Source organism: Sarcophilus harrisii, chromosome 2, assembly GCF_902635505.1.
Source record: "Sarcophilus harrisii chromosome 2, mSarHar1.11, whole genome shotgun sequence".
Taxonomy (NCBI): domain Eukaryota; kingdom Metazoa; phylum Chordata; class Mammalia; order Dasyuromorphia; family Dasyuridae; genus Sarcophilus; species Sarcophilus harrisii.
In genome coordinates this window covers 591,784,713-591,800,090 of record NC_045427.1, presented here as the reverse complement: position 1 = coordinate 591,800,090, position 15,378 = coordinate 591,784,713, and the positions used below count along the sequence as shown (strand labels likewise).

General features: G+C 48.7%; 1 protein-coding gene across 1 annotated transcript; it reads left to right on the top strand.

Moving 5' to 3' along the window:
- Window positions 1-2,667: 2,667 nt before the first annotated feature.
- Window positions 2,668-15,122, top strand: LOC100927888 (lysyl oxidase homolog 4). Its single transcript, XM_031949364.1, has 8 exons — window positions 2,668-3,323; window positions 6,514-6,756; window positions 9,663-9,971; window positions 10,780-10,958; window positions 11,790-11,995; window positions 13,120-13,158; window positions 14,260-14,554; window positions 14,904-15,122. Exons 3-8 carry the CDS (start codon window positions 9,698-9,700, stop codon window positions 15,120-15,122), a joined length of 1,212 nt encoding a protein of 403 aa, XP_031805224.1. The 5' UTR covers window positions 2,668-3,323; window positions 6,514-6,756; window positions 9,663-9,697.
- The last annotated feature ends 256 nt before the right edge of the window (window positions 15,123-15,378 follow it).

Genomic DNA, 15,378 nt, shown 5'->3' with positions numbered 1-15,378 from the left:
CCTCCATGACTCAGCTTGATTCCATATGACTGGTAACAATTTTCCCAGCAGTGAGCGTCTCATAGAATCATAGATTTAGAGAGGCAATCTAGCCCAATCCCTTCATTTTACAGTTGGCAAAATTGAGGCCTGGGGAATTGAAGAGACTTTACGTCTGACTGATTTCACATGAAAGATTCTGCGGGAAATTGGAAAGACCTTCCTCTTTCATGTCCCTCCATTCAAATTGGAGCTTCAAAAATGAGAGTATGCGATTTTATCAAGAGGAATCTTCAGAAAGAATGGGGAGCCATATACACACAGCCTGACTTTATCGGTTTGACAGCAAGAATTAATTTCAGCATATGGACTTGATAAATGGAAGAATTCTGGGACATATATTTTGTCCCAGATTTGTAAATGGTTTGTAATGCAATTGGCACAAAACTGAGTTTTTAGATTTTAATTGATGGAATTGACACTTGAGCGCTTACATGTAAAGAACTGAGTAAAAGTATTTTGTCAAAACAAAAAGAAAAGGTTATAAAAAGTAACAAGTATCTATTATTGCAAGATTTGACCAGAAATCCTCGGAGTCTCCCAGAGCCCATGTTCTTTCTGTTGTACTAGGATGCATACACCAACAACCATGGTGCAAAATAAAGTAGGAACCTAGAGGAGAGTTGTAAACAAAATGCTTTATGAGTACTGAGGAAGGCCATTTCCTAAGGGGGCTGTCAAGGAAGGTTGGAGCTGAAGATGCAGCTCTTAAGCTGGGTCTTTCAGGACCCAGGAATCTCACAGATGGGTGCTATTGTGGAAAAGAGCTCTCCTGGCACAGTGAAATGTCATAAGCCAAGACACGGAAGCAAGAAAGTTGTGTGGCAAAGGAATAAGAAGTATTTGGTGTGTGCTGTTAGGATAAGAAATAAAAAAGAGAAGTTCATATTCTAGTTACGGGAGACAGGGCACGTAAGAAGCTACAGGTCGGGGAAAGGTAAACTTATTTGGGAAGTTACAGTGATAATGAATGGAGCCCTAAAAATAAGGACTGGAAATGGTATTTCATCGGTATAGGGAATTCCCAGAGGAAAAAATGCCTTCTTCAGTTATTGGTTTAGGGAATGTGTCAAAGATGCCCCCCACCAGCAACATTCTCTAGTGTTATTGAATCAGATTAGCATGAAATTGGGAAATATTTAACAAAACAAACAAAACTATAATAGAACATAGATAATGTTAGAACTCAAAAATTTTGAAAAATGAATGTTTAAAATGGTTTTTAGATGTAATTAGAATAAATAAATGTACACATGTAAACACACACGCATATTTCTTCTATTTGGTTTAGTGGACCCTGTTTCTATCTGAGTGTCACCACTGACCTAGAGCATTGAGAAGTAAAGGGACCTTCCCAGGAACACAGCCAGTGTGTGTCACAAGGAGGACAATTGTCAGAGGGCTGCCAATTGTCATGTATTGATTTGGCTGCTGCTCCCTGAGTGAAGGATGACAGCCGTCTGGTTTACTTGAAGCTTTGAATACCCAGAGGAGAATGATGTGAGAGAAACCCACAAAGGAAGATTTGAAGCAGACCGTGGAAAGCCTTAAATGCCAGGATCAGGAGTTGGAACTCTATCGAACAGGTAATGGGCAGCCCCTCCACGCTGCCTTGCTCCAAAGCCCACAGTGATTGCTCACTAACCCCAGTATCAAGGGCTCTCTGAGTCCCTTGGAGATCACCTGGGTGTTCCCAGAAACTCCAGACTGCATCCCTCTCCCACCCCAGCTGAGAAGCACCCCACCCTCCAGGCCCTCTGGGGGGGGGGGGTATTTTTAGGCCTTGGCAGATGATGATTGGCAGCCCGTAGCTTTGGGCCTTCCAAGTTGCCCGGTGTTGTTCCTGGCTCGGCATTAGAGGTAGCTGGGAATGAGGGGAGGCAGAAACAGCATACCTGGCATGCCGGCCCACAGCTGCCTCAGTGTCCCAGGGAGAGGGCCCCAGGAGCCGCCCCAAACAGCAGCTGACCCAGGTTTGGAAGCATTTTTTCCTGTTGACTCATTTCAGGGACATGCTAGAGGAATATTTCAATTCCAGCTGGGGTGGGGCAGGGTTACAGACAGGACAGAGTGGCTAGAGACATGGATGAGAGCTCTGGGACGGGAGGAGAGGATGCTGACAGAGCCCAGGGGGCAGGGGACTCACCTAAGTGGAGAGAGGTCCGGGCCCCCAGGGCCCCAAGAAGGAAGAAGGCTGGCTGGGACCATTTCCCCCCATTTTATAAGATGGGAACACTGAGAAGGAACATGTATCTGTCTCTCAAAGTCACATAGTGAATCAATGACTGAAACATGGAGCTAAGATTCAGGATTTAAATCCTTCCACTGATTCTCCTTGACCCAGGAAAGAGCCTCAGTTTCCCCAAGGGTGAGAAAGGAAAGACACGGGTGGGGGGAGGAGGAAGGAGGGGATAAATGCAGCTTGGGTTCAACAAACGTTTTCTGTTAACTACTTTGGGGCAGGCCCACAGCTAAAGCATGTCATACAAATCCCTTTTTTTTTTCTCAGTCCCTTTCAAACTCCAGCAGGATTTCACAACCTCCCTAAGTAATCTGTTTCAATATTTGACAAACTCGGCTGCCAGGAAATGCTTCCCTCTATCTGACCTCGATTTTTCATGCTTCTGTTTATGGTTATTTCCTTTCCTTTAGTCCTGGGTGAAAATAGAAAGTGGCCAGTGAAAATAGCCTCCATAAAGCCGTGTGCTGGGCATCCCTGCGCCTGCCAAGACCTCAAACCGTGCACAAACACTCAGGGGGAGAAGAATGGCACGCGTGTGCCACCCGGAGCCTGGGCACGGGGCGCAGGATGAGCCTGCCTAGTTTCTGGGGGGCAGGGGGCGGGGCGGGCCAACCCCCGGGGTTGAGCAGAGGAAGCGCCTCCCCAGCTCTTGGGAGCTGAGCTTTTCCTTTCACTCTGCTAGCCTCAGTCCAACTCTCCCTTTCAAAGCCCCAGAGCTGCCCCGCCCGGTGAGGTAGCCCTAGTGGGGGGGGGGGATGGTGCAGGTTGGAGAGTTTGGAGCCGGCCCCCGGCTATTTCAGGTTCGTGCCCAGGAAGCTGGGCTGGGCTGAGCTGGTTCCCTCCTGCTGGGCATCTGGCCCCCGGAAGCTCCTCCCCATCCCCTCCTCAGAGATTCCTTCGAGGGAGGGGATTAAGGGAAAAGGGAGTCGGGATATAAGGGGCCGGGACAGCTCCCGGATTTACCTGTCAGGAAGCAATCCGGGAGGTGGCGGCAGCGGCGGCAGCAGCCCTAATCTGCCCTGACCCAATCTGGCTCCAAGTGGTGAGTGAACCCACTGGGTATCCAGTCAGTGTTCCTGATCTCCTGCTTGCCCAATTCTTTCCCCTCTCCCCTCCCTCCCTCTTTCTATCTCACCCAGCCCTCTGTCTCTGTCTGCCTGTTGGCCTAAGTTTTAGAGAATCTATTTTTTTTACTGACTTTGGGCTATGTCTAAAGAGAACATGTTGCATTGGAAACAGCACTAACCCAGAAATTCAGACATCTGGATTCCAGCCCCAGCTCCATCCCTGGCTGGCTGAGTGCTCCTAGTCGCTTCTCGCCCCTCTGAGGCTCAGTTTTCTCATAGGTCTAAGGAGAATCAGAACTCTTGCTTAGTCTATGGCTGGATGGGGGCAGGATTGATTGAGATGTATGTACTCTGAAAACAGTATAGGTCTGGATGATGGGGGGGGGGGGGAGATGGCTATTATTCAGCAAGTTGCATTGTATGATTGGATTGGTCCACAGCTGTTTGCTAATTACTTTTAAACCTGTTACTGATTGGTAAAATGACTGAATTAGTTTACCCATAGGCATAAGCGCATCCTTTCTTTATGGGCAAACTTTTTGTGATGTTTTTGGGCAAAGAAGGTTGACACGCCTTGGAGGTTGGCAGAAGTGTGCCATGGGTCCATGACAAAAGTAGGCTAGGATTAGAGAGAGACAGAGAAATAGATGGGAGAGACAGGCAGGGACAAAGGAACAGAGACAGAGGAGAGAGAGAAGTGTGGGGTGGGGGGGGTGGGGAGAAAGAGACAGAGACAGAAAGAGAGACACAGGCTAAGATTAGAGAGAAACAGAGAAATACATGCAAGAGATAGGCAGGAACAAAACAGAGAGACAGAGGAGAGATAGAAATGTGGGATGGAAGGGGTGAGGAGATAGAGACAGACAGGCACAGGCTAAGATTAGAGAGAAAAAGAAATGGATGAGACAAACAGGCAGGGACAAAGAAACAGAGACAGAGGAGAGAGAGGAGTGTGTGATGGAGGGAGTGGAGAGCTCGAAACAGACAGAGAGACAGACTCAGACTCTCAGACTCTCAGAGAGAGAGCCATGGAGACAGACATGGAGGGAGGATGTTCCTTCGAGTTACAGAGAAGTGAGTGGTATTTGTGGTTCCACTTTTTGTGAATCCAGAAAGATACTTCATTCAGCCCATTAGCTTGGAATAGACTGAAGCCCAGTTTTAGGAGATAGAATGGTATAGTAAAAAGGAGACTAATATGGCTATCAGAAAACTTTGATTCTTGTCCCACCTCTGCCACTTATAAGAAAGACATCTTACCTCTCTGATCCTCTGGACTTTTTTTTTTTGATTGTTTATTTATTTTATCCATAAACTAGAATTGGACTCAAAGATCTCAAAAGTTCCTCTGTACTCTTACTTTCCATAGCCTATAATTCAGGAAGCTTGGATTAAGGGGAACTCAAAGCTGCCACCTGCATGTGGACCCAGGACTGAGAAGGCTCTGGGGAAAAGGGGACATGAGTGACCAAAAGACCCTCAGGTCCAAATTACCCCTTTTCAATTCACCTTCCTTGCAGGCTCTGGGATATCCCCATACCTAGCAGTTCTCCTGCTCAGCCAGGTCAGGCCAGGTGCCAGTCTTGTTTGGCAAGGACCACAGAGCAGGTGCCTCATGCTACCCTGAGCTGGAACCAGCCTGGAAACTGTCTCCTGGCTCAGCTCAGAGCTGGCACCTACCCCAGGGCTCTCACACAGTTCTGCCAGGGTCATAAATCAACCCATAACATGGTGGAATTTCATTCATCCTTCTCCCCCAGCCCTGTTCCTCATACGTTCCTCTCACTTTTCCTCTCTAATAGCCGGTTGTCTACAGCCCTGTTTCTGCACACCCTGCATTTGCTGCCTCCCTTTAGTGGATGAAACTTTGCATTCAAGCTCACTTTTTCTCATGGCAAGAATCTTACTTTCCTGACACCTTTCTATTTCCTCTCCTGCCCTAGCCCTTTTCTATTTCCAAATAGCTCTGCTATCCCCCACCCATCAGCCCACACAAAGTAGGGATAGAGCTGCATGAAGCCAGGGAAAGAGGGCTGGCTAGCTTTGGAATCCAAAGACCTGAGAGGAATCTTGACTTAGAAGTGCTTAGTATTCAAAAGGAGAGAATGGGCTGGCCAGTTAGTGACTGACATGGGTCTGACCCAGAGGTAGCAGTTGAGCAGGTCTTTGGTGTACTTTGTGGTAGGCAGTCTTGTTGCCACCAATATGGGGAAAGTGAAGGAGAGAAAGAGAAAGAGATAGAGAGAGACAGAGGCAGAGACAGGGACAGAGAGAAAACAGAGAGGGAAAGAGGGAGAAAAGCAGGAGAAAGGGAAGTAGAGAAGGAAGGAGGGAGGGAAAAGAGAGACAGACAGAGACACAGAGAGCAAGAGACAGACAGGGACAGAGAAAGACAGAGAGATAGACAGAAAGACAGAGAGATACCCAAAGAGAAGTGGTCAACACATCATTAGTTAGTAATGCAGGGTTCTCGTTCCCACTCTGCTACTTACTACTTGGATTACTATTTAACCCAACCACTCTGGGGCTCAGTTTCCTCTCTGAAAAATCAGATTGGACTAGATCAGAACTGTCCAACTGAGACAAAACTCCTAAGCACTGGAACGAGATTAAAACATAATTGGGAAATGTTTGGCAAAATAAATAAAAATATTATAATACAGATACTGTTAGTTTGTGATTTTTCTAAATCAATATGAGACTCATGAGGAGTCACTTCAATCTGAATTTGACACTCTTGGACCAGTCTTTTCTAGCTCTAAATCATGATTTTTGTGACTAGGTCAGGGGATTCAGAGCACAGACTAGGCTGCTGAGTGGCTGGATGAGCTTCTCTCATTTAGTGAAGAAAGTGTTACCTGACTCAGTTTCTCTAATGAAACCTCTTCTTCCCCTTTAGAATCACAGTGTTTTATAGATTCATAACACCATAGGATCACAGTATGTTAGAAAGTACCATAGAAGTCTTATAATGCAAGTTTTTCTTTATAATCAAACCTAATCCTTCATTTTTCAGATGGGAAAATTGAGGTTTGTCACACAGGTATTAAGTGTAGGGGGTGGGGAAGGCAACCGCTCAGATCTCTTACCTACTAGCCCACTTATGCTTACTCCTGCATTACCAATCAGTGATGTTCTGCCACATATTGTCTTTTTTCTTTCCAGTTCCTTCATACTGGGTGCAGAGGTGCTGCTGACCACAAACCACACTGAAGATCCACCCACCTGAAGATCCGCCTCTCTTTTTGGGCCAGACCCAAACTGGTGACTAAGTGACCAAGGTGTTATTTCTCTTTGTCCGCTAACCGATCCAAGCCTCTCTGACCACACGGGGAGACTCACACTCTGTGATTATTTATTTTTGGTGAGAGGAACCAGGAGTGACCCACAGGCAGCGCCCTATGTCAGGTATGCTCCGATGGCTGAAATGTTGATTTTGAAATAAAGAGTGACATTTTTTTTTGTTTGTTCATTTTATTGCAGCCAATTGAGTAATTTGGAGAAATTGGAGGCATCCAAAAGGGTGGGCTGCCTATTCCTGACTTAGGAGGCGATGGGAAACTGGGGAAAGAGGAATGGTCAAAGTAGAGTCTTAGGAAGATCTTAGTCTCATGGGTACAGAGCAGGAAGGGACCATTCAGTCCATTTCTTTTGTTTCAAGATAAGTGATTTCCTCAAGATCTCTCCCAGAGGGGCAGCTAGGTGGCACAGTGGATAGAGCACCAGCCTTGAAATCAGGAGAAAGTGAGTTCAAATCTGGCCTCAGAACTTAACACTTCCTACCTGTATGACCCTGGGCAAGTCACTTAACCCCAATTGTCTCAGCAAAAAACAAAAACAAATAAACAAACAAAAAAAGATCTCTCCCAGGTAGTAAGTGGAAGACTCAGAATTCTCATTTAGGACATTTGCCTCCACACTTTGCAATCTTTCTGTTCCGTCCTGGTGGTGTATGAAATGGAGAAGCCATGTAGCTTGTTGGCAAAGCTGGGCCAAGAGACTAGGTCTCTTACTTTAGGATAGTTTAGTATCCCAGCAAATGCCATGGGAGTGCCTGGACCAAGATGGCAGCAGTGAAGGTGGGGGTGGGGGAAGGGATGGATATGAGAAACTTCAAAGAAAGAGTGCACAAGACTTGATCCCAGAACCCTCTCTAAAATGAGGGAATTGGAACACCTGAAGGCTCATCTAGCCCTGACTCTGTTTGCATGAGCTGAACCCATCAGTTCCAGGATGCTCAAGGCAGAATGTTTGCTGAATGGGAGTTTAACCTTAATTGGAATTCTAGGCCTAGGGCAGAGCCTGGGAGCCAGGAGAACTGATCTTTTTTTGTTGTTGTTGCTCTCAAATAATGCTCCCAGCTACCCCCATCTGGCAAACCCCAGGTCCTCATGCTGCCCACTCCCCACTCCTGCCTGGCTGTCTCCCTCCCCCTCCATAGCTGCTCTACCCTTGGCTGCCTCTGATTCCACCAAATCAAAACCAACAAAAAAATTTACAATTACAAAAAAAAAGTACAATTAGATAATCTAATAGACAAATTAATTACAAATAAATTGCAATTAGATAATCGAATAAACTTTTATTCTCTACATTTTTAATGGCGGCATCTTGGTATGGAAGGAGCATCATTGAAGCTGGAATGAGAGGATTTGGGCCCAAATCCCTGCCCTGACACTTAGACTGTGTCTCCTTGGCAAGCTCCCAAAGGTTTAGTTTCTGCATCTGTAAAATGGGGCAATGATACTCTCTGAGGGGAATCCTGGGGCTCAGATGAGACAAATTGCCTTGGTAACCTTGTAACCCTCTATTGTTATAACTTAATAATAATCGCTACTCTTATTGCTAGTAAGTGTCACTTCTTCTTTTAAAGTGGAAGAGTCCAGGGGAGGCCAGGGATTCAGGACAACTAGGATTCACAACAAGAGGTGTGACTCTGGACAAAATACTCAACCTCTCAGCAGCCCAGGAAATTCTCTCAAGTTCGTAAACTTTGAGCAGGTGTTGAGCTTGTTTGGTAGAGGAAGTTTCCTGACCCGGAGTCCCCTCTGGTGTGTATCTGAGAGCCAGCTGGAGGAGCTGGGATAACTTCCCTCCACCGCCAGCCCATCTCAGAACACCATGTTTTCAGCATCCACAGGGGGCTTCTGGGGACAGTCACCCTTCCTCCTTATCTGAGGAGGTACTCCTTCCAGGGGCATGGCAGGTGAGGTGGGAAGGGAGGGATTTAGGAGCCAATCCCTTCTGTTTCCCCCCCTACACCACATGGGTGACCACCTACTTCTCCTCCATGAGAGGGTCAGTCCAGGGCAAACAAAGCTCACAGTACAAGCTGGTTTGATCCTGCTGAGTCCTGGGAGCCAGGAAGTACTTTCAGAGTCCTGGGCGGGTCCAACATCAAGGAACTTGAGCCCTGATGAAAGCCCAGAAATTGTTCAGGACACATGCAAGCACAGGGGGAGGGAAGCATTCTCTCTCTCTGGTTCCCACCGATGTCACCACCAATGGGGGAAGAAGTAGCAGATTGTGGGAATGTGGTTCTAAAGGTGGAAAACTCACTCTCATAACCAAAAGGTGCCCTTTATTGATGTGAAAAGACTCGGTAGTTATTTTGCTGCTCTTTTTTTTTTCTGGTTTGATTAGATTTTTCTTGTGCGGCAGATAATTGTACAAATATGTATGCATATACTGGATTTAACATATAATTCTACTGTGTTTAACATGTTGGACTACTTGCCATCTAGGGGAGGGCTTGGGGGAAGGGGGGAATTGGAACAAAAGGTTTTGCAAGGACTAATATTGAAGAATTATCCATGCATATGTTTTGAAAAATAAAAAGCTTTAATAAAGGGGGGGGGGGGGGGAAGAAAAAAGAAAAGACTCGGTACTGTCCATAAGCACCTACTCAGCCAGCAATAACACAAATGGGTTTTTGTGTCTTTGCTGACCAGCTTGATGGTAACTGACAGGTTAGCTAGACTAGTAACAGGACACCCCCTTCCCGCTCCCAGCTTCTAAATTGTTTCAATACAAGACAAAGGCCCGAGAGAGTTTTCTGAGGATACAGCCCAGTATCTCCACTGCTCTGCAAACATTGGAAGCCACAATGATACTCAGCCTGCTGATTTAGGGTCAGACAGTCAACTATCACTTAATAAGCATTTTGTTCTGGGACTATCTTCCTTCCCACCTTGTATAAGTGGGGAAAGCTAGGGGTTCCACCTGAGTCTTTGGGATCCCCAAATGGGGCAAAGCCTCTGTTGTCTAAGTGGATTTGGGATCTTTACCCATCATTATATCATCTATTTCCCCAGATTTCTGAGCTCCTGCTGCTCCTGAAGCTACCCCGATGTGGCCTCTACCTCCTACTTGTTCTCTGATCCTGCTGTGGCTGTGCCAGGTCCCCCTAAGCTGGCAACAGTCATTAGAATCCCTTAAGCTGCGGCTGGTGGGTGCCGGGAGCCAGCCTGAGGAGGGTCGCCTGGAGGTGCTGCATGAGGGCCAGTGGGGCACCGTGTGCGATGATGACTTCAGCCTCTTGGAGGCCAACGTGGCTTGCCGCCAGCTTGGCTTTGAGGCTGCCCTGACGTGGGCACACAGTGCCAAGTATGGTCAAGGGGAAGGTGAGTGACCAGGGTTCCGGACAACAGGGCTCAGTGTCTGTTCTCTCCCCGCAGTTGAACAGGACGCAGGAGAGAGCAGGTCTAGGAGCCAAGCACTGTGACTTAAAAAAAAGAGAAGCAGGGGGCATGAATTTTGGCACTCTGTGGGTAAATCATTTCTCTTTTCAGGCGCCTTATCCAAAAAATGAGGTATTTAAACTAGATCATCTCCAGAGTCCCTTCTAACCTTAACTTCCCCTGACACCCCCTTTTTCCTTCTCTCTATAAATCTATAGATTATTCAGGTGACAGGGAATTCTTCAAGGAGACCACTGGCTAAGAAAAAGAGATTGCTCTCTTAGGGTAGCATAATGGATATAGTGCTAGAGTCAGAGTCAGAAAAATCTGTGTTTGAATCCTGCCCCATATTCTTATGTAATATTTAATTATGTATTCTTGTGTAATCCAGCCTCAGTTTTCCTATCTGTAAAGTGAGACTAATAAATGCTGATTTAGCTCACAGGGTTGCTGTAGAGAGCACATAACCTATCAATATAGTGCTTTGTAAGCCGGAAAATGCTGGTTACAGTAATTTAGAAGTAGATCCTCAGTGACAAACATTGTCCCATTTTCCCACATATTTCTCACTGCATGGCACATCCTTATCACATAGGAGCTGATTAATAACTGCTTGTGGACTAATCGATTTAAAGAAAATCACTGAGTTTAGAGATCTTTTCAAAGTAAAGAGAAAAAAGTGGGGTCCATGTCCTAAGACCTCATCTCCTCCTGGTCCTAAGTGTCCTTCGCCCTCACCTTGTCCCCTTAGGCCACATCTGGATGGATAATGTACGTTGTGTGGGCACTGAGAGCTCCCTGGCAGAGTGCAGGTTCAACGGCTGGGGCGTCAGCGACTGCAGCCACTCTGAAGATGTCGGGGTTGTCTGCCACCCCCAGAGCTTGCCCAGCCACCGCTCAGAGAGGCCATCGCAGATCCTGGGGCCACAGGTGAGAAGGGAACCTGGATACAGGCCCGTAAAACAAGCTTCCCTTTGGGTCTGGATGGAGGAGATACCAGGCCTGGTGACATAGATGGAGAGGTCTCCTTACTGCAGAGCAGTCGATTAAAAGCTCCTGAGAGAACAGGTCTTGGTATCTTTGTCTTGGCATCTTCAGTGGGTAGAACATTACCTTGTTCAGAACAGATGCTCATGAAACATACTGAATTCATGATGGAAGCCCTGAGAAGGAGGAAGGGAGAGATCCTTGGGCTTAGAGAGTCCCAGGCTATTTCTCTGATGAAGGCAGAGGCCCAGACCCAAGGCCAGTTGGCATCTTGTCTCTTGAGGTTGAGTAGACTTGGAGAAAAAAGAGGCTGGCCTTGCTGGGAATTGCGGAAAGAGTATACCAGCAGGGAGGGAGCAGAGGGAGGACAAGTTGGGGCTCTTTCACCCACACAACTGGCCACAATTGCTGCCTCTTCTCATCACAAACATCCCAGAGCTAAAAACAGCCACAGCCAAACAACATAGGGCAGGTTGGGCTCAGGAGAGCTGCCAGCCTGAGGGCAGCCACCCTCAGGGGGAAGAGATGGGGAAAGAAAAGGAATGAAGGGGAAAACTCTCCAGAGTGGTCGGGACAAGGTGACCCCAGGACCAGAGAGGACCCCAGAAAGTAGACAGAAAATCTGGAGTGTAGACTTGAGGTAGATGAGGTTGGCTCACAGCTTCCTAGCCCTAGGAGCTCACTAGGGGCTAGTTTCCCCAATGGGCTCCATGGAGGACTCTCTTTGTCTGTCCTACACCCTCAGTGTCTATATGATCCCATGTGCTTGGGCAGGGACAGCGGCTGGAGGAGGTACGGATCAAGCCCGTGCTGGCCAGCGCAAAACGGCAGAACCCCATTTTGGAGGGTGCTGTGGAGGTGAAATATGAGGGCCACTGGCGGCAGGTGTGCGACCAGGACTGGACCATGAACAACAGCAGAGTGGTCTGCGGGATGCTGGGCTTCCCCAGTGAGGTGCCAGTTAATACCCACTTCTACAGGTAGGGAGATCCTGACTTTGGGGGTCAGGGATTGGGTGTTGGGGCTGAAGTCAAGTGTGTGCCTAAGCTGGGTGTTTGGGGTTCAGGAAGGAAGCCAGACCCCATTCAGAGGGGCTTCTCCAAGACACAGTACCCTATTCAGTTAGAAAGCCCAGCAATAGGATTCACCAGAGAAGGGGGTGAGGTGGGTAGAAATTCATCTACTAGACAAAGTATTTAATTGTGAAAGCAAAAACTACAACATTTAAAGGGATTTGATAAGAATATCCATATTTAAAATCCTAAGTAAAATTCTGGACTATGTCAAATCTATTTAAAGCGCTGTCTAATTGGTGTTTTTGGCTAGATGTCAGGTGACTCAAAGCTAGCCAAGATTCCAATTCCAAATGGTCTACGTGAGGGCCCTGCTCTAGTGAAATCTTCCTTTTCCCACAGAATTGGGAATTCTCTCCTCCCCCGAGTACCTCCTCTCCCCCCAGCTGCTCCATGTGGCTCTGCCCCAAAGTCCAGCCTCACGTGCTACTTCCCTGCCCCACAGACCAATATAACGCAAATGAAAGGTGACAAGGGACCACACAGCCAATATGTGATTCCTGCTTTTTCTACTGCCAGGACTCAAGCCCTTGCTTGACCTAAATTCTACTAATTGCACGTCTGGGCCGTGGCTGACTCAGTCACCATCCCTGGGAGGCCCCGGGAGCTCTGATTATAGCCTAGGCTGCTGCTCCCTAGAACCATGACCTTCACCTTGATGGTGATTCCTTTCAAAGGCTGCCCCTTTCCCTGTCTCTCACCCCTGGATCCAGGGGGAATGAGAGAAGGCAGTAGAGATAAGGGATGGATTCAGGGACTCAAATAGAGTTAGGCCTTCATAGTTTGAAAGGCTCACAGAGGGAGCTCCATGCTCTCCTTTTATAGATAAGGAAACTGAGGCCCAAGTGATCAAATGATTTCTCCAAGGCCACCAAGGCAGAAAATAGAGTGAATTGGGATTTGAATCCAGATCATCTGGCTCTCTTTATTGAACCCCAAAGTCTGTCTCCAGACCAGTTGGGAATGGGCTGAAGGGAAAGGTCCATATATTCTTATTCTAATCCCTCACGTCTGGTTTTCTTCAATTGCAGGAAACTCTGGAATATGAAGATGAAAGACCCTAAATCCAGGTGACTAATGGGGAGGTGGGTGGAAGGGTCAGTCAGTTCCCCAGAGAGAAAGTTCTTGCTTACTCCTTTTCTTATCCCCTCCTTTTCCCACCCCCTTCCTCCCTCCTTCTCTCCTTCTCTCCCTCCCTGGTTCTTTTTGCTCACTCTTCTTGCTTCCTCCTTTTCCCTTCTCCTCCTTCCCTCCCTTCCTCCCTGGCTCCTCTTGATCACTCCTCTTCTTGCCTCCTTTTCTTTCCCCATTCCTCCTTCCTTTCCTCCCTCCCTCCCTCCCTCCCTCCCTCACTCCTCTTGCTCTTTCCTCTTCTTATCCCCTCCTTTTCCTTCCTTCCTCCTTCCATCCTACTTTCTCCCTCCTTCCTCATCCCTTCTTTTCCCTCTCTCCCTCCATCCGATCTTCACCCTTCCTCCCCATCCTTCCCTCCCTCTCTCCCTGGCTCCTCTTGCTCACTCCTTTTCTTATCCCCTCCTTTTCCCTCCCCCTTCTTCCCTCCTTCTCTCCCTTCTTCTCTGCTTCTTCTTGCTTACTCTTCTTCTTGTCCTCTCCTTTTCTTTCCCGCTTCTTCCCTCCTTCTTTCCTTCCTTCCCTCCCTCCCTCCTCTTGCTCACTCCTTTTCTTATCCCCTCCTTTTCCTTCCTCCTCATCTCTTTTTCTTCCTCCCTCCATCCAGCCTTCTGGCTTCCTCTCCTTCTTTCCCTCCCTCCCTGGCACCTCTTGCTCACTCCTCTTCTTGCCTCTACCTTTTCCCTCCCCCTTCTTCCTTCTGTACCTGGCTCCTCTTGCTCACTTCTTTTCTTATCCCCTCCTTTTCCCTCCTCCTTCTTCCCTCCTCTGCTTCTTGCTCATTTTTCTTATTTCCTCCTTTTCCTTCTCCATCCTTCCTTCTTTTCTTCCTTCCCTCCCTCCTTCACTCTTCTTCTTCCCCCCTCCTTTTCCTCCTTCCCTCCCTCCTCATCCCTTTTCTCCCTCCCTGCCTCCAGCCTTCCTCCCCATCCTTCCCTTCCTCCACCACGCCTTCCCCCTCCATCTCTTTACCCCGCTCCCCCCATCTCTCTTCCTCTCTTTCCAGAGATCCCATGCTCTCCTCCCGACTTGTTTTGCAGGCTGAGGAGCCTGACCAAGAAGAATTCCTTTTGGATCCACCGGGTGAACTGCCTGGGGACCGAGCCCCACTTGGCTAAATGCCAAGTGCAGGCGTCCCCAGGGAAGGGCAAGTTGCGGCCAGCCTGCCCCTCAGGCATGCATGCTGTGGTCAGCTGTGTGGCAGGACCCCGTTTCCGCCACCCCAAGGGGAAGCCCCGCCGCAAGGAGGTAAGGGCTTCCAGGGGAGGGGAGGAGGAAGGCAAGCAGCCCTGGAAGGGTCCCCCGGGGACTCCCAGGGAAAGGCTCTTGTGTCAGGTTGCTTCTGGAGGGAACATTTTCCAAAGAGCTCATATTTTCAAAGTGCTTTAAAATTTGCAAAATATTTCGCTCACATCCACCCTGAGAGTTAGGCAGTGAATTCATGCTATAAGCAACCCCATTTTACAGATGAGGAAAATGAGACTGGCGAGACCATCACATAGACAGTGCGGGTCCTAGCTGGGATTTGCGCAATGGTCTCCTAACTCCTAACTGATGAGCTTTCTATGGTACCAAGTGTTTCAAAGGATGCCTCATTAACCTCCACAGGCAAAGGTTTGGAATCGTAGCAGATTAAGCTCTGGGAGGGACCTTGCTGTCAGGGAGGCCAATAGTCTCTTTTTAGAGATTTAAAACGAATCCGCTTCCTGGCTTCCCCACCGAAATCGGGGCGTCACCGCCCAGCCCCGCTAGCCAGGCACGGTCCCCGCTTCCAAGCGACCTGCTCACTCCGGGTCTCTCCCTCGGCCGGGCTCGGCCCGGCCGAGGCCTGGCGGGACTGATGAGGCAGTGGGGCACCGTCTGTGACCGCCGCTGGAACCTGCTCTCAGCCAGCGTCCTGTAGCCAGCAGCTCACGGCTCCGCCGGAGGCCCTCTGAGGGCCCGGAAGGGATGAGGCCCGACGCGGCCGATGCCCCTCGCGTCCGCTTCCCGGAGCGAGAGCGCGGGGGACGCCCCTCGCCTGAGTGGCGCGCCAGCAGGCCGAGCCGCCAGGCAGCTCCCTTCGCGCGGGTGGGCCTCCACCTGAGCCGAATCGCTGCCCGCGGAGCGTGCTCAGCGACTGCCCGGCTCTCGACGCTTCCCGGCGGCTGCCAGCCGGA